General features: G+C 43.4%; 1 protein-coding gene across 4 annotated transcripts in view; it reads left to right on the top strand.

Moving 5' to 3' along the window:
- LOC139421616 (epidermal growth factor receptor kinase substrate 8-like protein 1) overlaps positions 1 to 25,214 on the top strand; it is a 34,514-nt gene that overhangs the window by 6,481 nt on the left and 2,819 nt on the right. The window contains exons 1-14 of one of the 4 annotated variants that reach the window (XM_071172680.1): positions 2,288 to 2,337; positions 7,296 to 7,379; positions 7,522 to 7,580; positions 8,036 to 8,168; positions 9,255 to 9,343; positions 10,267 to 10,341; positions 11,542 to 11,690; positions 12,280 to 12,424; positions 13,393 to 13,448; positions 16,128 to 16,236; positions 16,600 to 16,740; positions 17,325 to 17,457; positions 22,740 to 22,905; positions 23,813 to 23,945. In XM_071172680.1, coding sequence (XP_071028781.1) covers positions 7,328 to 7,379; positions 7,522 to 7,580; positions 8,036 to 8,168; positions 9,255 to 9,343; positions 10,267 to 10,341; positions 11,542 to 11,690; positions 12,280 to 12,424; positions 13,393 to 13,448; positions 16,128 to 16,236; positions 16,600 to 16,740; positions 17,325 to 17,457; positions 22,740 to 22,905; positions 23,813 to 23,945 — 1,440 coding nt within the window. In that variant the 5' untranslated portion in view covers positions 2,288 to 2,337; positions 7,296 to 7,327. Of the gene's footprint in view, positions 1 to 2,287; positions 2,338 to 7,165; positions 7,187 to 7,273; positions 7,380 to 7,521; positions 7,581 to 8,035; positions 8,169 to 9,254; positions 9,344 to 10,266; positions 10,342 to 11,541; positions 11,691 to 12,279; positions 12,425 to 13,392; positions 13,449 to 16,127; positions 16,237 to 16,599; positions 16,741 to 17,324; positions 17,458 to 22,739; positions 22,906 to 23,812; positions 23,946 to 25,214 lie in introns of those variants that run through there. The other 3 variants (XM_071172676.1, XM_071172677.1, XM_071172679.1) reach the window with 3 other exon arrangements.

Genomic DNA, 25,214 nt, shown 5'->3' with positions numbered 1-25,214 from the left:
GTCTGGTTACCACTAGGCTCCCTTACCAAAACCATATCCATATTAGTTCCTTTCACAACACATTAAGCGTGTTCCCTCAGGCCATTTCTCTACTATCACATATCTACAATACAAAATGAATGTGTACAGTACGTGTGTGTAGAGTGTGTCTAGTCATGTGTCTGTGTAAGTGTGTGTCTGTACCTTTGTGTGTGTCTCTTCACAGTCCCCGCTGTTCCATTAGGTGTATTTGTATCTGTGTTTTAAATCTGATTCTACTGCTTGTATCAGTTCCATGTAGTCATGGCTCTATGCAGTACAACCTGATGACATTGGCTGCTGTATCAGTTCCATGTAGTCATGGCTCTATGCAGTACAACCTGATGACCTTGGCTGCAGTATCAGTTCCATGTAGTCATGGCTCTATGCAGTACAACCTGATGACCTTGGCTGCAGTATCAGTTCCATGTAGTCATGGCTCTATGCAGTACAACCTGAGGACCTTAGCTGCTGTATCAGTTCCATGTAGTCATGGCTCTATGCAGTACAACCTGAGGACCTTAGCTGCTGTATCATATATTATCACTACTGTATATAGTAACTGTACTTGTTGTGACTAATTCATGGAGATGTAACACGAATGCCTACACCACTGAAGTAACACCATTCTTCTGATACTATGCATCGTGTGACGTCTCTGTGTGTATGTGTGTGGGTGTGGATGTGGGTGTGTGTGGGTGGGGATGTGGGTGTGATGTGTGTGTGTCATCCATAACCGGTTAGAGAGAGAGTGTGAGGCATTGTGGCAGACAGGTCAATGGAGAGAGACTGAAGCTATGTGACTTTATGACCCTGGACAAACCAGCTCCACCAGAACACAGACACCATGACAGAATGATAGAGAGGGAGGGAGAGAGAGAGATAAAGAGAGAGAGTTTGGGAGGGAGAGAGAGAGAGAGAGAGAGAGAGAGAGAGAGGGGAGAGAGGGAGGGAGATGGAGAGAGAGAGTTTGGGAGGGAGAGAGAGAGAGAGAGAGAGAGAGAGAGAGAGAGAGAGAGAGAGAGAGAGAGAGGGAGAGTGAGAGGGAGAGGGAGAGAGAGAGAGAGAGAGAGAGTGCAAGAGAGGGTGGGGGTGGAGAGAGATGAGAAGAAAAGCAGACTGTGAAACAAACACAGCCACACAGCCACACCACATGGATCCTATAGTATCTCACTGGAAGGCACAAGTCAGTTATGAATGGAGGAAAGCCACAAAGCCACCAAACCATGTCAGCACACAGACACAAGACCTATGAAACACAGACAGTGTTGTTTATACGCAGCATTATGTGGGTCATGTTTTGTAATGTGGAGTCAGAGGTTGACTTGAGATTTCTCCAGGTCCTGTCAGACCTACGAACACACAGGAGGCATATCGGACCTCAGTGATCTTACAGAGGAGGGATTGGAAATGTTTTAAAAAGGACCAGCTTCAAAGGGTGGTGTAGAGGATCAATCAGATAAACCTGGTGAGGTATTGGAGAGTCAACCTGCAGGTCCCAGGATATGAAGGTGACCTGCACCGCTGGCAGCAGGCTCAAATGATCACAGCCCTGGGACCTCCATCGACCCATAGCTTCCAGACCTTCAGGATGTGTGTGATCACAGCCCTGGGACCTCCATCGACCCATAGCTTCCAGACCTTCAGGATGTGTGTGTCTGAGTTGTGAGCATAGAGATGTTTATGTTCTCTGTAAGTTAACAAACAATGAAATACATCTCATCTCATTATCACGTATTAAAGGTGCATACGCACAAGAAAAGACTCCAAACCTTCGTGCTCCAGTTTTCCTTTTCCTGCAAAGGTGGATATTTATTCAATTTGAACTAGACAGGAAAGTATCTCCACAGACACCTCGGGCCATGTCCATACGTACACACAACTTCTACCATTTGAAGAATTGTACTGCAAGGCAATATCATGTTTTGAAAATGTAGGTGTTTGGTGACACTTAGACATTCATTGATAACAACGCTACTAAGAACAGGAAAACATATTTAAACAGACGTGTTTGTCATTGGAGATTGCATGGCAGGGCTTATTTACACTTCAGATTCAGATCAGATCAGCCCTTAGCACAGAACTGTGTCACAGAGAAAGTGTGTGTCTGTGAGTGAGTGAGTGAGTGAGTGAGTGAGAGAGAGAGAGAGAAACCAAGTGAGATTTGTGGAGAGAGGAAGGCTAGACTTGTTTTTCTCGTTCTTGCATATCTCCAGAAGGAGGGACAGACAGACTGGTGTAAACAGAGCAGGATGTGACAGTAGACAGACAAGGCTGTTGGACTGGGCTGGAGGAATACACGCAGACACACACCAAAAGGTACTGACAATTTCTATATGGATTATACCCTGTGTGTGTGTGTGTGTGTGTGTGTGTGTGTGTGTGTGTGTGTGTGTGTGTGTGTGTGTGTGTGTGTGTGTGTGTGTGTGTGTGTGTGTGTGTGAGAAAGATGTGAAGACCATCATGAACAGTTTGGTGTGAGGTTAGACAGGACTGTCAGTCGTGTGTAGTTGTTGTGAATATAGACAAGGGGAGTGAGAGAGAAAGAGAGACAGAGAGAGAGATGAGCAGAGTAAGGACCAGTTAAACCAGGGGTGTCAAACTCATTCCATGGAGGGCCTAGCGTCTGCTGGTTTTTGTTTTTTTCCTTTCAATTAAGACCTAGACAACCAGGTGAGGGGAGTTCCTTACTAATTAGTAACCTTAATTCATCAACCAATTACAAGGGAGGAGCAAAAATACTCTGCCCTCTGTGGAATGAGTTTGACATGTGAGTTAAAGTCAATACATTGTTAAAAGGAGCAGGGTATCTTGACAGTACCCTTTAGAGGCAGACTGTCTGATCAGAATTATAGAAACATATTTTGACACACGGTTTTCTTTAAAATACATTTTTTAAATCAGCCTTATGGATTTCAATAGAAGAAGTCAATATCAGGAAAATAACTTGGATTATGGATTTGGTCTATGATGTCATTGCACTGAATCTGTCAGTGACCCACACACAGACACACACACACACAGACACACACATTGGAATGCTAAACAGCATTCTCACTGTCAGCTGAGGGAATGTGACAATGTGACGCACACCTCAGGCCTCTTCCTGTTTTTTGTTGTTGTATTTATTGTTTTACAGTACAGGTAGTAGAGGGATCTCATCTTCCACTGTTTTCAGTTAATGAAGCATGGTCTTCAATATGGACCACAATGAGTTAGATGAAGTGTATTACTGCTGGGATGGAACGAACACACGTTCCCAGTAGCTATTCAGGACTGGAGTGACACATATTTCATTTCACACAGCATGTTTCTATCAACTGATAATAGTGGCGCAGAGGTCTAAGGCACTGCATCTCAGTGCTAGAGGCGTCACTACAGACCCTGGTTCGATCCCGGGGTGTATCACAACCGGCCGTGATCGGAAGTCCCATAGAGGCGGCGCACAATTGTTCCAACGTTGTCCGGGTTAGGGGAGGGTTTGGCCGGGGTAGGCCGTAATTGTAACTGACTTGCCTAGTAAAATACCTCACGGTATTTAAAAAGTCAGTTGGTGATTTATGTTGTTAAGGGTGTATGTACTGTATGTGGAAGAGTTTACAGGAGATAAGTGAGATGAGAACTGCTACAATCTCATGTGCCATCTACTGCCGTTGTGCCCTTGACCAAGGTACTTCATCCACAAGGCAATTTTTGTTTTACTTTCGTGCTGATGCACTTTTGACCTGACTTTCTGCAATATATTTGTAATGTCCAATGCGTTATGTATGTCTCTGTTAAGCATTGTGTTGTCATAAGACAACCGACTGTATTTCTCTTAACTTTTCTACCTTTTGTATTCTGACGGGGCAGTTGCACTGCTGCCCCCTGTTGGTGAGATCTGACTGGGCAGTTATACTGCTGTCCCCTGTTGGTGAGATCTGACTGGGCAGTTATACTGCTGCCCCCTGCTGGTGAGATCTGACTGGGCAGTTACACTGCTGCCCCCTGTTGGTGAGATCTGACTGGGCAGTTATACTGGGCAGTTATACTACTGTTGGTGAGATATGACAGGTCAGTTACACTGCTGTCCCCTGTTGGTGAGATCTGACTGGGCAGTTACACTGCTGCCCCCTGTTGGTGAGATCTGACTGGGCAGTTACATTGCTGTCCCTTGTTGGTGAGATCTGACTGGGCAGTTACATTGCTGCCCTCTGTTGGTGAGATCTGACTGGGCAGTTACACTGCTGTCCCCTGTTGGTGACATCTGACTGGGCAGTTACATTGCTGCCCCCTGTAGGTGAGATCTGACTGGGCAGTTACACTGCTGCCCCCTGTTGGTGAGATCTGACTGGGCAGTTACACTGCTGCCCCCTGTTGGTGAGATCTGACTGGGCAGTTAAACTGCTGCCCCCTGTTGGTGAGATCTGACCGGGCAGTTAAAATGAAATCCCCCCGTGGTTGTACAGTACCTAATGAATCACATGGTGATAGTCTATGGTTGTTGTACTGCCTTCTGAATCACATGGTGGTAGTCTATGGTTGTACTGCCTTCTGAATCACATGGTGGTAGTCTATGGTTGTCCTGCCTTCTGAATCACATGGTGGTAGTCTATGGTTGTCCTGCCTTCTGATTCACATGGTGATAGTCTATGGTTGTACTGCCTTCTGAATCACATGGTGGTAGTCTATGGCTGTACTGCCTTCTGAATCACATGGTGATAGTCTATGGTTGTACTGCCTTCTGAATCACATGGTGGTAGTCTATGTCAAAGTTTGCTAGTGAGAGCTTCCCTCCCCCATTTGGTTATTGCACGGTTGAAGTGCTGACGTTTGCATAAAGTTAGGAATTTTTGGGGGTTGCAAGTTCTAGTCACCAAAGGTTAATGTCAAATGCGCTACAACCTGCCTCGGATTGAATCTCGGTCCTAATCTAAATCCTAGTCCCTACCTCCTGATTTAATCTCTGTCCTAATCTAAATCCTAGTCCCTACCTCTTGATTGAATCTCTGTCCTAATCTAAGTGCTAGTCCCTACGTCTTGATTGAATCTCTGTCCTAATCTAAGTGCTAGTCCCTACCTCTTAATTGAATCTCTGTCCTAATCTAAGTGCTAGTCCCTACCTCTTGATTGAATCTCTGTCCTAATCTAAATCCTAGTCCCTACCTCTTGATTGAATCTCTGTCCTAATCTAAATCCTAGTCCCTACATCTTGATTGAATCTCTGTCCTAATCTAAGTGCTAGTCCCTACCTATTGAGCCATTACAGATCTGAAGGAAGTGGATCAGTGTAGATCAGGGATGGGTAACTGATGGGGGTGGGGCCACAAAAAAACTGAACTCATCATGAGGGACCTCAGTTGCTCTTAGGTCTGCCAACATCAATATATTCTATATGTTTTTAGTTAAATTCCTGCAATTCTGCATATTTTGCCATAGGGAGTAGATCAAATTTAAATTAGATAGCTGGTCGCTAGACTCATTTATTGATATGTAAAATTGCGCGACTAAGATCTCCTCGGCAAGAACGTCAAAATTAACAGATAACTATTTTGAGGAAGTGTATTCTGGCTACAGCGTCTCAAAATGGACAAACAGTACTATTGACGCTTTTTTCTCGTTTTTCAAGCGAAAGTCTTTTCGGGAAGTATGCAAGCACACTCGGACTAGCCGCCAGACGAACTGAAGCATGCTGACGTCTTAAGAACTATAACAAAAATACTTATTGATGGCATCACCATTACACGTATTCATTGACCTGGCCAAGGCTTTCGCCTCTGTCAATCACCACATCCTCATCGGCAGACTCGATAGCCTTGGTTTCTCAAATGATTGCCTCGCCTGGTTCACCAACTACTTCTCTGATAGAGTTCAGTGTGTAAAATCGGAGGGCCTGTTGTCCGGGCCTCTGGCAGTCTACATGGGGGTGCCACAGGGTTCAATTCTTGGACCGACTCTCTTCTCTGTATACATCAATGATGTCGCTCTTGCTGCTGGTGAGTCTCTGATCCACCTCTGATCCACCGCAGACGACACCATTCTGTATACTTCTGGCCCTTCTCTGGACACTGTGTTAACAACCCTCCAGACGAGCTTCAATGCCATACAACTCTCCTCCCGTGGCCTCCAATTGCTCTTAAATACAAGTAAAACTAAATGCAGGCTCTTCAACCGATCGCTGCCTGCACCCGCCCGCCCGTCCAGCATCACTACTCTGGAAGGTTCTGACTTAGAATATGTGGACAACTACAAATACCTAGGTCTGGTTAGACTGTAAACTCTCCTTCCAGACTCACATCAAACATCTCCAATCCAAAGTTAAATCTAGAATTGGCTTCCTATTTCGCAACAAAGCATCCTTCACTCATGCTGTCAAACATAAAACTGACCATCCTACCGATCCTCGACTTCGGCGATGTCATTTACAAAATGGCCTCCAGGACCCTACTCAATAAATTGGATGCAGTCTATCACAGTGCCATCCGTTTTGTCACCAAAGCCCCATATACTACCCACCACTGCGACCTGTAAGCTCTCGTTGGCTGGCCTTCGCTTCATACTCGTCGCCAAACCCCCTGGCTCCAGGTCATCTACAAGACCCTGCTAGGTAAAGTCCCCCTTATCTCAGCTCGCTGGTCACCATAGCAGCACCCACCTGTAGCACTCGCTCCAGCAGGTTCAGTATATCTCTCTGGTTACCCCCAAAACCAATTCTTCCTTTGGCTGCCTCTTCTTCCAGTTATCTGAAACTGGAAACACTTATCTCCCTCACTAGCTTTAAGCACCAGCTGTCAGAGCAGCTCACAGATTACTGCACCTGTACATAGCCCATCTATAATTTAACCCAAACAACTACCTCTCCCCCTACTGTATTTATTTATTTTGCTCATTTGCACAACATTATTTATATCTCTACTTTGCACATTCTTCTACTGCAAATCTACCATTCCAGTGTTTTACTTGCTATATTGTATTTACTTTGCCACCATGGCCTTTTTTTTGCCTTTACCTCCCTTATCTCACCTCATTTGCTCACATTGTATATAGACTTATTTTTCTACTGTATGTTTATTTTACTCCATGTGTAACTCTGTGTTGTTATATGTATCGAACTGCGTTGCTTTATCTTGGCCAGGTCGCAATTGTAAATGAGAACTTGTTCTCAACTGGCCTACCTGGTTAAATAAAGGTGAACTATATATTTTTAAACACACACACACTCTCTCTCTCTCTCTCTCTCCCTCCCTCCCTAACTCCCTCCCTCCCTCCCTCTCAGATGTCTGGGACACCACCCCCAGTACGTTCTAGGAAGCCATCAGGTGTTAGAGTCATGCCCCATGATGGTCAACTTCCTTCCCATGGCTACGCAAAGGTGTTCAAAGGTGTGTGTATGTGTGTGCACTGTATGTGTATGTGTGCGTGCATGTGTGTGTGTGTGTGTATGTGTGTGCACTGTATGTGTATGTGTGCGTGAATGTGTGTGTGTGTTGTTTAAACTGACATCTATGTTATATCTCTCGTCAGTGAATGGGGCCAGTAGTGAGCCAAAATACACATCTCGAGGACATGCAGAGAGAGAGGTGGTATGTATCTGTATTTGTGTGTTCATACAGTATGTATGCAAATGTGTGTGTGCATGTGTGTGAGTGTCTTTGTGTGTGTGTTTGTGTGTCTTTGTGTGTGGGTGCATGTGTGCGCGTGTGTTTGCGTGCTTGTGTGTCTTTGTGTGTGTGTTTGTGTGCATGTGTGTGTGTGTCTGTGTGTGTGTGTGTGTGCATGTGCTTGTGTGTCTTTGTGTGTGTGTCTTTGTGTGTGTGTGCATGTGCGTGTGTGTATGTGCGCGCGCTTGTGTGCGTGCGTGTGTGTGTGCGTGTGTCTTTGTGTTTGTGCGTGTATGTATCTGTGTGTGTCTTTGTGTGTGTGTGCATGTGCAGGTGTGTGTGTGTGTCTGTGATTCTTTGTGTGTGTGTGCATGGCTGCTCTCACCAGACCAATGCATTGATGTGTCTGGTTAAGCTGGGATGTGTTCTTCCTTCAGGAGATCCTAAACCACTGTTTTGATGACGTGGAGCGCTTCATGGGACGCCTGCAGCAGGCTGCTGAGGCTCAGAGCATCCTCAACCAGACGAAGAGGAAGAGCAGAAAAAGCAAGAAGAAAGAGAAGCAGGATGGTGAGCGAGCGAGAGAGAGAGAGAGAGAGAGAGAGAGAGAGAGAGAGAGAGAGGAGAGAGAGAGAGAGAGAGAGAGAGAGAGAGGAGAGAGAGGGTGGGAGAGAGAGAGAGAGAGTTATTAAAGGTGGTAAACAGCTGTCGGATGGGGCTGGAGGAATGTAACCACTCTCAACTCTCAAAAATAGATGAGACCAAAAATGAGACCAAAATAATAGTTTTAGCCATGTTTTTTGGCTATACAGTGTTTGTTTACAATTGCATTGTTTACAAACATTGGAGGTAAAAAATATATTTCGGGTTCTGATGGGGTATGGCTCATAAGGCATTTAGAAGTTATATTCTTCAATAATCAATGGGCACATATCATTAATTTAAAAGTAAGAAAACTCATGTAGCAATCTCAGGACCCAATCAAGTCACAGCACAAACAGGATGCTCTTCAACACAGTGTAGATTACTGTAGAATTGTCTAGTGGAACTGTACAGTGTAGAGGTATACTTACTGTAGCATTGTCTAGTGGAACTGTACAGTGTAGAGGTGTACTTACTGTAGCATTGTCTAGTGGAACTGTACAGTGTAGAGGTATACTTACTGTAGCATTGTCTAGTGGAACTGTACAGTGTAGAGGTATACTTACTGTAGCATTGTCTAGTGGAACTGTACAGTGTAGAGGTATACTTACTCTAGCATTGTCTAGTGGAACTGTACAGTGTAGAGGTATACTTACTGTAGCATTGTCTAGTGGAACTGTACAGTGGCACCTCAAGAAGCGATGAACAGGAGGAAGGGTCTAGCAGGAGGAAGGGTCTAGTAGGAGGAAGGGTCTAGCAGGAGGAAGGGTCTAGCAGGAGGAAGGGTCTAGGAGGAGGAAGGGTCTAGCAGGAGGAAGGGTCTAGCAGGAGGAAGGGTCTAGCAGGAGGAAGGGTCTAGCAGGAGGAAGGGTCTAGCAGGAGGAAGGGTCTAGCAGGAGGAAGGGTCTAGTGAAATGAATAAAGTTGTACATGCGTTCTGGGTACTATTGTTACATGTTATTTCATTGATGAATCCAAATCATAGTAGTTGATTGTTTTGTGTTTTGTGTGCAGATGATTTGCTGACCCTGAAAGCCTGCCCTCCACCTGAGGAGGAGTTTGTTGACATTTTTCAGAAAGTCAAGTACTCCTTCTGTCTGCTGGTGAGCCCATCTAGTGGACTAACAGAGGCATTTGTTTCTGTCCATTGTCCCTCTCTGTCACACAAAATCAATCTTTCGTATGAAAGGCTAATTTCTTTCTAATTTTCTCACCTCAGTATACTCCGGGGTCTGGTGTAGTGCTAACCTTCTCGACTCTGGACAACACATGTCCCCTTGGAGACGGGGTTCCAGCATCCTTACATATTTTCTGCCCTCTGTTTATCTCCCAATATGTTCCTACATCTGTCTGCCCTCTGTCTATCTCCCAATATGTTCCTACATCTGTCTGCCCTCTGTCTATCTCCCAATATGTTCCTACATCTGTCTGCCCTCTGTCTCCCAATATGTTCCTACATCTGTCTGCCCTCTGTCTATCTCCCAATATGTTCCTACATCTGTCTGCCCTCTGTCTATCTCCCAATATGTTCCTACATCTGTCTGCCCTCTGTCTATCTCCCAATATGTTCCTACATCTGTCTGCCCTCTGTCTATCTCCCAATATGTTCCTACATCTGTCTGCCCTCTGTCTATCTCCCAATATGTTCCTACATCTGTCTGCCCTCTGTCTATCTCCCAATATGTTCCTACATCTGTCTGCCCTCTGTCTATCTCCCAATATGTTCCTACATCTGTCTGCCCTCTGTCTATCTCCCAATATGTTCCTACATCTGTCTGCCCTCTGTCTATCTCCCAATATGTTCCTACATCTGTCCTATCATGTAATAAAAATACAGATCTCTGTTTTCCCTTTAGAAAAAGAATCTCAGTCCTCTGTTTTACTATCTGTAGCTCAGTTAGTAGAGCATTAGCATCGGCAGGCTTCCATTCCCAGGACCAGCCGTACATCAAATATATGCAGCACGACTGTTAAGTTGCTTAGGATAAATATTATGATTATTATGATTCCATTATTTTGCTTTCAGGACCGCCTGAAGTCGTCCATCACAGAGCCGTCTTCTGGGGAGCTGGTGCATCACGTCTTTATTCCCCTGGGCCTGGTATGTATTTACTAGACTGGTCCCAGATCTGTTCACTGGGCCTGGTATGTATTTACTAGACTGGTCCCAGACCTGTCCACTGGGCCTGGTAGGTATTTACTAGACTGATCCCAGACCTGTCCACTGGGCCTGGTAGGTATTTACTAGCCTGATCCCAGACCTGTCCACTGGGCCTGGTAGGTATTTACTAGACTGATCCCAGACCTGTCCACAGGTCCCAGACCTGTCCACTGGGCCTGGTATGTATTTACTAGCCTGATCCCAGATCTGTCCACTGGGCCTGGTATGTATTTACTAGCCTGATCCCAGATCTGTCCACTGGGCCTGGTATGTATTTACTAGCCTGATCCCAGATCTGTCCACTGGGCCTGGTATGTATTTACTAGCCTGATCCCAGATCTGTCCACTGGGCCTGGTATGTATTTACTAGACTGATCCCAGACCTGTCCACTGGGCCTGGTAGGTATTTACTAGACTGATCCCAGACCTGTCCACTGGGCCTGGTAGGTATTTACTAGACTGATCCCAGACCTGTCCACTGGGCCTGGTATGTATTTACTAGCCTGATCACAGACCTGTCCACAAGGCCTGGCAGGTATTTACTAGCCTGGTCCCAGATCTGTCCACTGGTCTTGGTAGGTATTTACTGGCCTGATCCCAGATCTGTGTGTTCTGTAGTGGCCAACTCCATTGGTTGCTGACAATGCTGTACCAACATACCTGGGACCAGGCTAGATGTTCACTCCTTATCAGCACAGCCACAGGATACCTAACCAGCAATGCTATCTGTGAAGTGTGCATGTGCAATAACTCCATCCACCCTTGCACTCCTTCTAAACAACGCACATTTTAGAAACTTTGGCAAACGGTAAAGTCTACAAAACTTAGTCCACTCTGTTCGTAACAAATTATAGTTTTGGGAACAGAAAACTTTATAGAGATCAAATGTTTCAGCAATGAGAAAATTAGCAGAATGTCGGCCAAAATCAATGAGCTTCCTCTCATGACCATATTTGGTAGTGAGTGGAAACGCCAATCGGATGCTTCACATTCACCTGTTGAAATATCTGGTTCATTGTTCTATCTGTGGTGATACTGTATGATTATCTGTCTGTCTGTCTATCTGTCTCTGTGTCACAGGTGGACATCAGTGTTAAGTCTGATATCGATCCATGTCTCTCTCTCGCTCTCTGGTTTCAGATGGTGAAGACTACTGACGGGCCAGAGATGGGGGCGACTGTGGTCAGTCCAGCCTTGACCAGTGGTGCTGTGTCTCTACTGCAGAAACACCTGACCGATGAAGAGAAGGAGCTTTGGATCTCCCTAGGGCCTAACTGGACCTTACACTGGTAATATAATCATATATGCTATTTAGCAGATGCTTTTATCTAAACCGACTTACAGTCATTTATGCATCATACATATAGGTGGTCCCGGGAATCAAACCCACTATACTGGTGTTACAAGCACCATGCTCTACCAACTGAACTATAGGTGAAACTGGTGTGTGTGTGTGTGTGTGTGTGTGTGTGTGTGTGTGTGTGTGTGTGTGTGTGTGTGTGTGTGTGTGTGTGTACTGCTATGATGTCTGTGCTTATTGCTGTACAGATGCAGTATCTTAATTTGAGCATGATTCACAAAGCAGGAAAATAATCCTGCAGCAACAGGAAATGTGTGTTGTTGTGTAGATTATAGTTAGACATTTTTTGCAGGGTGTAAGTAAGACATTTAAAATGGAAAATACAAACTTTAGAAGCCTTTTTAACCCTGGAATACACTACAAGTAAAGATTTCCTGCTGAGCAGGAAAATTCCTGCAACAACAGGATTATCAAATTAAGATAAGGCATCTGTATGATTGTGTGTAGTTCATATGCACATTGTCATCCATAGACAAGGCTCAAGACAAGTCCTGACCCTTGGCCTCTTTCTCTCCCAGCTCCCAGCTTGTTGAGTCTGTCCCTCCATACTCACCTGTCTTTCTGGATGGATGGCAGCCTGAGGCCTTTGACCCAGAAGGTCAACTTTGGGAGGACCCAATCAAGTCACAGCACAAACAGGACGCTCTTCAATACAGTGTAGAGGTATACTTACTGTAGCATTGGCTAGTGGAACTGTACAGTGCAGAGGTATACTTACTGTAGCATTGTCTAGTGGAACTGTACAGTGTAGAGGTATACTTACTGTAGCATTGTCTAGTGGAACTGTACAGTGTAGAGGTATACTTACTGTAGCATTGTCTAGTGGAACTGTACAGTGTAGAGGTGTACTTACTGTAGCATTGTCTAGTGGAACTGTACAGTGTAGAGGTATACTTACTGTAGCATTGTCTAGTGGAACTGTACAGTGTAGAGGTATACTTACTGTAGCATTGTCTAGTGGAACTGTACAGTGTAGAGGTATACTTACTGTAGCATTGTCTAGTGGAACTGTACAGTGTAGAGGTATACTTACTCTAGCATTGTCTAGTGGAACTGTACAGTGTAGAGGTATACTTACTGTAGCATTGTCTAGTGGAACTGTACAGTGTAGAGGTGTACTTACTGTAGCATTGTCTAGTGGAACTGTACAGTGTAGAGGTATACTTACTCTAGCATTGTCTAGTGGAACTGTACAGTGTAGAGGTATACTTACTGTAGCATTGTCTAGTGGAACTGTACAGTGTAGAGGTGTACTTACTGTAGCATTGTCTAGTGGAACTGTACAGTGTAGAGGTGTACTTACTGTAGCATTGTCTAGTGGAACTGTACAGTGTAGAGGTATACTTACTGTAGCATTGTCTAGTGGAACTGTACAGTGTAGAGGTGTACTTACTGTAGCATTGTCTAGTGGAACTGTACAGTGTAGAGGTGTACTTACTGTAGCATTGTCTAGTGGAACTGTACAGTGTAGAGGTGTACTTACTGTAGCATTTTCTAGGGTAACTGTACAGTGTAGAGGTATACTTACTGTAGCATTGTCTAGTGGAACTGTACAGTGTAGAGGTATCTTAATCTTAGATTGTAATTGATTAGATGTAATTAATTATGTAATCATTCCTTCCCTAATTTAGGACCCTCCTGACCAGGCTGAGGAAGGACCCAGCTCAGTCCAGCACACTGACGAATCGTACGTTTCTGACTTCCCCAATAACTGCTGTAAAGCTTTTTGTTTACTGATAAACACAGTTCACGAGAAACACAGTTTCACCACCGATTGTGGCACCTTTCACCTTTCACCAAGTTTTATGATAGAGTGCTTGGATCCAATAACTTCCTGTGTCCATAAAACAGAGGGGTGTTTTTTTTTAAAGTTATTACTTTTCTACTATTTACATATTTCATATATAATATATAACATTATATATTAATTATATATTAATTACATCATTAATATAGTAAAACAGTAAGTCATTAAAACTAGTTTCCTTTACTCCCATGTTATTAACTCTTTATTCCACGCTGTAATGAACAGTCCTACTGTTTTTCAAAACACCATCAATATTATAAAGAAACAACATCTGTGTGTGAGAGATGACAGGTAACACAAACTGATCACACAGATAGATGACAGGTAACACAAACTGATCACACAGTTAGATGACAGGTAACACAAACTGATCACACAGTTAGATGACAGGTAACACAAACGGATCACACAGTTAGATGACAGGTAACACAAACTGATCACACAGTTAGATGACAGGTAACACAAACTGATCACACAGATAGATGACAGGTAACACAAACTGATCACACAGTTAGATGACAGGTAACACAAACTGATCACACAGTTAGATGACAGGTAACACAAACTGATCACACAGATAGATGACAGGTAACACAAACTGATCACACAGATAGATGACAGGTAACACAAACTGATCACACAGATAGATGACAGGTAACACAAACTGATCACACAGATAGATGACAGGTAACACAAACTGATCACACAGATAGATGACAGGTAACACAAACTGATCACACAGTTAGATGACAGGTAACACAAACTGATCACACAGATAGATGACAGGTAACACAAACTGATCACACAGATAGATGACAGGTAACACAAACTGATCACACAGTTAGATGACAGGTAACACAAACTGATCACACAGATAGATGACAGGTAACACAAACTGATCACACAGTTAGATGACAGGTAACACAAACAGATCACACAGTTAGATGACAGGTAACACAAACTGATCACACAGTTAGATGACAGGTAACACAAACTGATCACACAGATAGATGACAGGTAACACAAACTGATCACACAGTTAGATGACAGGTAACACAAACTGATCACACAGTTAGATGACAGGTAACACAAACGGATCACACAGTTAAATGACAGGTAACACAAACTGATCACACAGATAGATGACAGGTAGCACAAACTGATCACACAGATAGATGACAGGTAACACAAACTGATCACACAGTTAGATGACAGGTAACACAAACTGATCACACAGTTAGATGACAGGTAACACAAACTGATCACACAGTTAGATGACAGGTAACACAAACTGATCACACAGTTAGATGACAGGTAACACAAACGGATCACACAGTTAAATGACAGGTAACACAAACTGATCACACAGTTAGATGACAGGTAACACAAACTGATCACACAGTTAGATGACAGGTAACACAAACAGATCACACAGTTAGATGACAGGTAACACAAACTGATCACACAGTTAAATGACATGTAACACAAACTGATCACACAGTTCAATGGGAGTTTCATTAATCTACACCCGTCTCTTCATGTGCACATTCCCCATTATGGATTTACCAACGTTGGAAACTCACCATGATAGGGAGTGGGCAAGTGCATGCTTTGGCAGAAGGGTGGCAAATTCATCTTTCCTCAATTCTCAATTAGATCAGAGGGGAGGGACTGTCAACCTTCTAATCCAATATGGCTGAGAAGTTGGCGAGGAGATTGGACTTGAGGAATCAAGGAAATACAATTGAGATCGACCCTAGGACTGTCTGATACAACTGAGATTGACCCTAGGACTGTCTGATACAACTGAGATTGACCCTAGGACTGTCTGATACAACTGAGATTGACCCCAGTACTGTTTGATAGAACTGAGATTGACCCTAGGACTGTCTGATACAACTGAGATTGACCCTAGGACTGTCTGACAACTGAGATTGACCCTAGGACTGTCTGTTACAACTGAGATTGACCCTAGGACTGTCTGTTACAACTGAGATTGACCCCAGGACTGTCTGACAACTGAGATTGACCCAAGGACTGTCTGATACAACTGAGATTGACCCAAGGAATGTCTGTTACAACTGAGATTGACCCCAGGACTGTCTGACAACTGAGATTGACCCCAGGACTGTCTGACAACTGAGATTGACCTCAGGACTGTCTGACAACTGAGATTGACCTAGGACTGTCTGACAAATGAGATTGACCCCAGGGACTGTCTGACAACTGAGATTGACCCCAGGACTGTCTGACAACTGAGATTGACCCCAGGACTGTCTGACAACTGAGATTGACCCTAGGACTGTCTGTTACAACTGAGATTGACCCAAGGGCTGTCTGACAACTGAGATTGACCCTAGGACTGTCTGACAACTGAGATTGACCCCAGGACTGTCTGACAACTGAGATTGACCACAGGACTGTCTGACAACTGAGATTAACCCCAGGACTGTCTGTTACAACTGAGATTGACCCTAGGACTGTCTGTTACAACTGAGATTGACCCCAGGACTGTCTGACAACTGAGATTGACCCTAGGACTGTCTGTTTATCCTCCAGAGATGGCAGTGAACTCCCACCTGAGGGCGAGAGAATGTTCAGCTGCAGCTACGGCTTTGTTGCCAGGAACAGCAGTGAACTCTCCGTGCTGCAGGGAGAAACTCTGGAGGTTTTTATTCTAGAATGTTTGTACTACATGACAACACTATAATAATGTGTGAACTGCATGTTAAATACTGTCTGAGTCTCAAACAAGACCCTACTCCATATATAGTGCGCTTCCATTGACCAGAGCCTATAAGGTCTCCTTGTGTCACTCAACTATAATTTACAGAAGTTCACATGTATTGAATTATCCTCCTTACTTAAACAGTTCTCACAAATTAATTCCATTCTGTGAGCTTTATTGTCTTGATTCAGTATATCTCACACGGCCATGAACACATAGAGCAAACACATTATTTATAACAACAAGTGAATCACAATTCCATATTATGAATAAAAATCCTAATTCGAATCCTCTCTCTTTTAGGTGATTGAGTCGTCAAATCGTTGGTGGAAGTGCCGCAATAACTTTGACCAGATTGGGTTTGTTCCCTTCAACATTCTGGAGCCTCTGTCTGCCCTCAACAACAACCATAGGGATAGCCCAGTGGCACTCAGACAGTCCAAGGTAATGGACGCACGCATGCACACACACACACACACACACACACAAATACACATACACACACACGCACACGCACACGGTTGACACCATTTCCACACTAACGGTGCCTCTTTACAATGATGTGATACAACTTTGATACAAAGTCCCCACTTGTTGTAGCAAACAAGTATTATGAAATAAACACTTTGTGACTTGTCAGATAAATATCAGCAAGCTAGCTATTGGTCTGCTTGGTTAACTAGCTAGTGGTCTGCTTGGTTAACTAGCTAGTGGTCTGCTTGGTTAACTAGCTAGTGGTCTGCTTGGTTAGCTAGCTAGCTGCTTGGCTAAACACAGAATGTCAGCACACTGTTTTCTGATTGGCTAAACGGATCCATTTCATCTTTAGCTAAGATTTGAGGTGTTGAATCTTGGAAACTACCGCAGACAACATGAGACGTTCTAAAACTACAACAGATCAAGCTAATTTCGTTCTAAAATGGCATAAAACCGTCTCATCTCGGCTGTTGTATCTGAACTGGGCTTAATAGACACATACTCACCGACTCATCTGAGTTACCCTGTGTGTTTGTGTTTCTGTTTGACAGAAGGTGCCCTTCGCCCCTGCAAGGCACTTCTCCTACACCCCCTCCAGCAGAGAAGGGGCCAACCTCCCCGCCGTGCCCCGCCGTCCTCACAGCATGTCCCCCTCCACCATGACAGGGGGCGACAGAGACAAAGGTAAGCCTGTGGTTTGGTGGTCTATAGTGGTCAGTGTCACCACCCACCTCCAGGTACACATTCCTCCCTCTGACCGTTGACACATTTTCCTCCATGTATTTAAATAGTTTAGCCAATGAGGTTTCTGCATTATGATGCATTTACATGACACTACAACATTCTATGACAGCCATGTTAACTCTTCATTTACATGACACTACAACATTCTATGACAGCCATGTTAACTCTTCATTTACATGACACTACAACATTCTATGACAGCCATGTTAACTCTTCATTTACGTGACACTACAACATTCTATGACAGCCATGTTAACTCTTCATTTACATGATACTACAACATTCTATGACAGCCATGTTAACTCTTCATTTACATGACACTACAACATTCTATGACAGCCATGTTAACTCTTCATTTACATGACACTACAACATTCTATGACAGCCATGTTAACTCTTCATTTACATGACACTACAACATTCTATGACAGCCATGTTAACTCTTCATTTACATGACACTACAACATTCTATGACAGCCATGTTAACTCTTCATTTACATGACACTACAACATTCTATGACAGCCATGTTAACTCTTCATTTACATGACACTACAACATTCTATGACAGCCATGTTAACTCTTCATTTACATGACACTACAACATTCTATGACAGCCATGTTAACTCTTCATTTACATGACACTACAACATTCTATGACAGCCATGGTAACTCTTCATTTACATGACACTAGAACATTTTATGACAGCCATGGTAACTCTTCATTTACATGACACTACAACATTCTATGACAGCCATGTTAACTCTTCATTTACATGACACTACAACATTCTATGACAGCCATGTTAACTCTTCATTTACATGACACTACAACATTCTATGACAGCCATGTTAACTCTTCATTTACGTGACACTACAACATTCTATGACAGCCATGTTAACTCTTCATTTACATGACACTACAACATTCTATGACAGCCATTTTAACTCTTCATTTACATGACACTAGAACATTCTATGACAGCCATGTTAGCTCTTCATTTACATGACACTAGAACATTCTATGACAGCCATGTTAACTCTTCATTTACATGACACTACATGACACTACAACATTCTATGACAGCCATGTTAACTCTTCATTTACATGACACTACAACATTCTATGACAGCCATGTTAGCTCTTCATTTACATGACACTAGAACATTCTATGACAGCCATGTTAACTCTTCATTTACATGACACTACAACATTCTATGACAGCCATGTTAACTCTTCATTTACATGACACTACAACATTCTATGACAGCCATGTTAGCTCTTCATTTACATGACACTACAACATTCTATGACAGCCATGTTAACTCTTCATTTACATGACACTACAACATTCTATGACAGCCATGTTAACTCTTCATTTACATGACACTACAACATTCTATGACAGCCGTGTTAACTCTTCATTTACATGACACTAGAACATTCTATGACAGCCATGTTAACTCTTCATTTACATGACACGACAACATTATATGACAGCCATGTTAACTCTTCATTTACATGACACTACAACATTCTATGACAGCCGTGTTAACTCTTCATTTACATGACACTACAACATTCTATGACAGCCATGTTAACTCTTCATTTACATGACACGACAACATTATATGACAGCCATGTTAACTCTTCATTTACATGACACGACAACATTCTATGACAGCCGTGTTAACTCTTCATTTACATGACACTACAACATTCTATGACAGCCATGTTAACTCTTCATTTACATGACACGACAACATTCTATGACAGCCATGTTAACTCTTCATTTACATGACACTACAACATTCTATGACAGCCATGTTAACTCTTCATTTACATGACACTACAACATTCTATGACAGCCGTGTTAACTCTTCATTTACATGACACTACAACATTCTATGACAGCCATGTTAACTCTGCATTTACATAACACTACAACATTCTATGACAGCCGTGTTAACTCTTCATTTACATGACACTAGAACATTCTATGACAGCCATGTTAACTCTGCATTTACATAACACTACAACATTCTATGACAGCCATGTTAACTCTTCATTTACATGACACTAGAACATTCTATGACAGCCATGTTAACTCTGCATTTACATAACACTACAACATTCTATGACAGCCATGTTAACTCTTCATTTACATAACACTACAACATTCTATGACAGCCATGTTAACTCTTCATTTACATGACACTAGAACATTCTATGACAGCCATGTTAACTCTGCATTTACATAACACTACAACATTCTATGACAGCCGTGTTAACTCTTCATTTACATGACACTACAACATTCTATGACAGCCATGTTAACTCTGCATTTACATAACACTACAACATTCTATGACAGCCATGTTAACTCTTCATTTACATAACACTACAACATTCTATGACAGCCATGTTAACTCTTCATTTACATGACACTACAACATTCTATGACAGCCGTGTTAACTCTTCATAGCTCACTAACCCAACTCAACATGCTATACATGACTAATAAGCTGCTGCAGTAGTGAGGAGGCTGTACAGTATGACACCAACTCTGCATAGAATGTAACTGCTGTAACAAAGACATGACTGTCTTACAGACATAAAGTAACCACTATAATAAAGATATGACTGTCTTATAGACATAAAGTAACTACTATAACTAATATATGACTGTCTTATAGACATAAAGTAACCACTATAACTAATATATGACTGTCTTACAGACATAAAGTAACCACTATAATAAAGATATGACTGTCTTATAGACATAAAGTAACCACTATAACTAATATATGACTGTCTTATAGACATAAAGTAACCACTATAACTAATATATGACTGTCTTACAGACATAAAGTAACCACTATAATAAAGATACAGTGGGACAAAACAGTATTTAGTCAGCCACCAATTGTGCAAGTTCTCCCACTTAAAAAGATGAGAGAGGCCTGTAATTTTCATCATAGGTACACTTCAACTATGACAGACAAAATGAGAAAAAAAAATCCAGAAAATCACATTGTAGGATTTTTAATGAATTTATGGTGGCTGGTGAACAACATGTGAATGAGAGGCTTATAGAATCATACGTTTTTTGAGTTTTCAGTTCATTGTTCGCCGGTAGGGGGTCCTGCACGCTCTGGGCATTACTGACTCAAATGAACCTAATGAGTCAAAACATTTGTTCTTTTGACTGAACGAGTCTGAAAGATCCGAGTCAGTAAAAAGAGCCAAACTTTCCATCACTGCAACTCACTGGCTGGAGGCGGGACTTACAACTAACAGGTGGAAGAGAATGTCTCTGATTGGGTAGAAAGTTAGGGGTGATTGACTGATGAGCTGTTAGGCATTGTAAATAAAGGGACAAACTAGGGGTGTATAGAGAATAACTAAATCTGAATGTGTGGCTGTTTTAACAATCCTATTCCCTATATAGTGCACTACTCTTTTTTTTTAATACAATTCAATACCAGAAATAGTACACTATATAGGGAATAGGGTGCCATTTGGGATTCAGAATAGCACTACTCTTATCAGACACTGTGTTTTCTGTTCATAGCACTGCAGACCGGCTGGCTACTTCTAAAGGTTTAGTGGTTGTGTTATACCTGCATGTTCTGTATCATGTTGCTAAGCCTCCTGATAATATCCACCCACTCTAGATCCCTCTGGTAAAATGGGTTAAATGACTACAATATAGTCAATGTAATGTCTAACCCTAAAGCTGTGTAGTCAATGTAATGTCTAGCCCTAAAGCTGTGTAGTCCAAGTCAATGTAGTCAATGTAATGTCTAACCCTAAAGCTGTGTAGTCCAAGTCAATGTAGTCAATGTAATATCTAACCCTAAAGCTGTGTAGTCCAAGTCAATGTAGTCAATGTAATGTCTAACCCTAAAGCTGTGTAGTCAATGTAATGTCTAACCCTAAAGCTGTGTAGTCCAAGTCAATGTAGTCAATGTAATGTCTAGCCCTAAAGCTGTGTAGTCCAAGTCAATGTAGTCAATGTAATGTCTAACCCTAAAGCTGTGTAGTCCAAGTCAATGTAGTCAATGTAATATCTAACCCTAAAGCTGTGTAGTCCAAGTCAATGTAGTCAATGTAATGTCTAACCCTAAAGCTGTGTAGTCCAAGTCAATGTAGTCAATGTAATGTCTAGCCCTAAAGCTGTGTAGTCCAAGTCAATGTAGTCAATGTAATGTCTAACCCTAAAGCTGTGTAGTCCAAGTCAATGTAGTCAATGTAATGTCTAACCCTAAAGCTGTGTAGTCCAAGTCATTGTAGTCAATGTAATGTCTAACCCTAAAGCTGTGTAGTCCAAGTCAATGTAGTCAATGTAATGTCTAACCCTAAAGCTGTGTAGTCCAAGTCAATGTAGTCAATGTAATGTCTAGCCCTAAAGCTGTGTAGTCAATGTAATGTCTAACCCTAAAGCTGTGTAGTCAATGTAATGTCTAACCCTAAAGCTGTGTAGTCCAAGTCAATGTAGTCAATGTAATGTCTAACCCTAAAGCTGTGTAGTCCAAGTCAATGTAGTCAATGTAATGTCTAGCCCTAAAGCTGTGTAGTCCAAGTCAATGTAGTCAATGTAATGTCTAGCCCTAAAGCTGTGTAGTCCAAGTCAATGTAGTCAATGTAATGTCTAGCCCTAAAGCTGTGTAGTCCAAGTCAATGTAGTCAATGTAATGTCTAGCCCTAAAGCTGTGTAGTCCAAGTCAATGTAGTCAATGTAATGTCTAACCCTAAAGCTGTGAAGTCCAAGTCAATGTAGTCAATGTAATATCTAACCCTAAAGCTGTGTAGTCCAAGTCAATGTAGTCAATGTAATGTCTAACCCTAAAGCTGTGTAGTCAATGTAATGTCTAGCCCTAAAGCTGTGTAGTCCAAGTCAATGTAGTCAATGTAATGTCTAACCCTAAAGCTGTGTAGTCCAAGTCAATGTAGTCAATGTAATGTCTAACCCTAAAGCTGTGTAGTCCAAGTCAATGTAGTCAATGTAATGTCTAACCCTAAAGCTGTGTAGTCAATGTGTAGTCAATGTGTGTGTGTGTGTGTGTGCGTGCGTGCGTGTAGATGTGCGCGCGCGTGTGTAGTTGTGTGTGTGTGATAGAATACATGTTTATAAGTGAGAACATGCTTGTAACAGTGTGTGTACACAGTATGTGCACATTCTTCACTGACATTAAATGTGTGTGTGACCCCTGTACACAGGCTTTATGGTGAACGATGAGCTCCTCCAGCGGCTGGCCAACGGCAGGGCGGGCTCCATCCGTCCCCTAGTGATCCCCCGCACCACAGACACCTCGGCCCCCCTGGACTACCACTCCCCTCCTGCGGAGGTAGAGGGCTGGCTGAGAGGGAAGGGCTTCACTGAGCCGTGAGTGGGTGTAGTGGAGCTAGTTCAATCTACTACAGTATACTTGATATACACTATACTTCTGTCACACGTCTATCCTTTCTAGCATGGCCATAATAAAGACTACCTTACTATCCCATCGCTCTCTCCATTCAGGACAGTAACACTTCTGACCCCCTTACTGTCCCATGTCTCTCTCTCCATTCAGGACAGTAACACTTCTGACCACCTTACTGTCCCATATCTCTCTCTCCATTCAGGACAGTAACACTTCTGACCACCTTACTGTCCCTTATCTCTCTCCATTCAGGACAGTAACACTTCTGACCACCTTACTGTCCCTTATCTCTCTCTCCATTCAGGGCAGTAACATGTCTGACCACCTTATTGTCCCATATCTCTCTCTCCATTCAGGGCAGTAACACTTCTGACCACCTTAATGTCCCTTATCTCTCGCCATTCAGGACAGTAACACTTCTGACCACCTTACTGTCCCTTATCTCTCTCCATTCAGTACAGTAACACTTCTGACCACCTTACTGTCCCTTATCTCTCGCCATTCAGGACAGTAACACTTCTGACCACCTTACTGTCCCATATCTCTCTCTCCATTCAGTACAGTAACACTTCTGACCACCTTACTATCCCTTATCTCTCTTTCCATTCAGGGCAGTAACATGTCTGACCACCTTATTGTCCCATATCTCTCACTCTCCATTCAGTACAGTAACACTTCTGACCACCTTACTATCCCTTATCTCTCTTTCCATTCAGGACAGTAACACTTCTGACCCCCTTACTGTCCCATATCTCTCTCTCCATTCAGGACAGTAACACTTCTGACCACCTTACTGTCCCTTATCTCTCTCCGTTCAGTACAGTAACACTTCTAACCACCTTACTGTTCCTTATCTCTCTCTCCATTCAGGACAGTAACACTGCTGGGGAGACTCACTGGTGCTGAGCTGTTTGCCCTGAGTAAAGAGGACCTGCGTATGTTTTCACCAGAGGAGGGTGCCAGAGTGTACAGCCAGATGATGGTGCAGAAGGCTTTACTGGAGGTACAAGCAACCCTATTAACTCGCAACACCATTGACTGGCAACCCCATTGACTGACAACCCCATTGACTGGCAATGCTATTGACTGGCAACCCTATTGACTGGCAGCCTCATACACTGGCAGCCTCATACACTGGCAACCCCATTCTCATCACAACTCTTATAGTGTTGTATCAAAACACATCACTTCCTCATTAATCCTCTTATTTCTCATTTCCCTCTGTTTCCTTCTCTTCTGGTTGACACAACTCTCACATTATAGATAGATCCTTGGTTCCCATGCTTTTTTCTCTCTTCTCTTCTCTCCCTCCTTCTCTCCCGCTCTCTTTCCTCTTCCCTCCCTCCTTCTCTCCCTCTCTCTCCTCTTCCCTCCCTCCTTCTCCTCTCTCTCCTCTTCCCTCCCTCCTTCTCTCCCGCTCTCTCTCCTCTTCTCTCCCTCTTTCTCTCCTCTTCTCTCCCTCCTTCTCTCTCTCCTCTTCCCTCCCTCCTCCTCCTCTCTCATATTCCCTCACTCCTCTCTCCTTTTCCTCTCTCTCTTCTTCCCTCCCTCCTTCTCCTCTCTCTCCTCTTCCCTCCCTGCTTCTCCTCTCTCTCCTCTTCTCTCCCTTCTTCTCCTCTCACTCCTCTTCCCTCCCTCCTTCTCCTCTCTCTCCTCTTCCCTCCCTCCTTCTCCCCTCTCTCCTCTTCCCTCCCTCCTTCTCCTCTCACTCCTCTTCCCTCCCTCCTTCTCCCCTCTCTCCTCTTCTCTCCCTCCTTCTCTCTCTCCTCTTCCCTCCCTCCTTCTCCTCTCTCATATTCCCTCACTCCTCTCTCCTTTTCCTCTCTCTCTTCTTCCCTCCCTCCTTCTCCTCTCTCTCCTCTTCCCTCCCTGCTTCTCCTCTCTCCTCTTCTCTCCCTTCTTCTCCTCTCACTCCTCTTCCCTCCCTCCCCTCTCTCTCCTCTTCTCTCCCTTCTTCTCCTCTCACTCCTCTTCCCTCCCTCCTCCTCTCACTCCTCTTCCCTCCCTCCTTCTCCCCTCTCTCCTCTTCTCTCTCTCCTCTTCCCTCCCTCCTTCTCCTCTCTCATATTCCCTAACTCCTCTCTCATATTCCTCTCTCTCTTCTTCCCTCCCTCCTTCTCCTCTCACTCGTCTTCCCTCCCTCCTTCTCCCCTCTCTCCTCTTCTCTCCCTCCTTCTCTCTCTCCTCTTCCCTCCCTCCTTCTCCTCTCATATTCCCTCACTCCTCTCTCCTTTTCCTCTCTCTCTTCTTCCCTCCCTCCTTCTCCTCTCTC

The sequence above is a fragment of the Oncorhynchus clarkii genome, chromosome 12 (assembly GCF_045791955.1).
Source record: "Oncorhynchus clarkii lewisi isolate Uvic-CL-2024 chromosome 12, UVic_Ocla_1.0, whole genome shotgun sequence".
Taxonomy (NCBI): Eukaryota; Metazoa; Chordata; class Actinopteri; order Salmoniformes; family Salmonidae; genus Oncorhynchus; species Oncorhynchus clarkii.
Note: the sequence above shows the minus strand (reverse complement) of the source record. Positions and strands in the feature narration are given on the sequence as shown.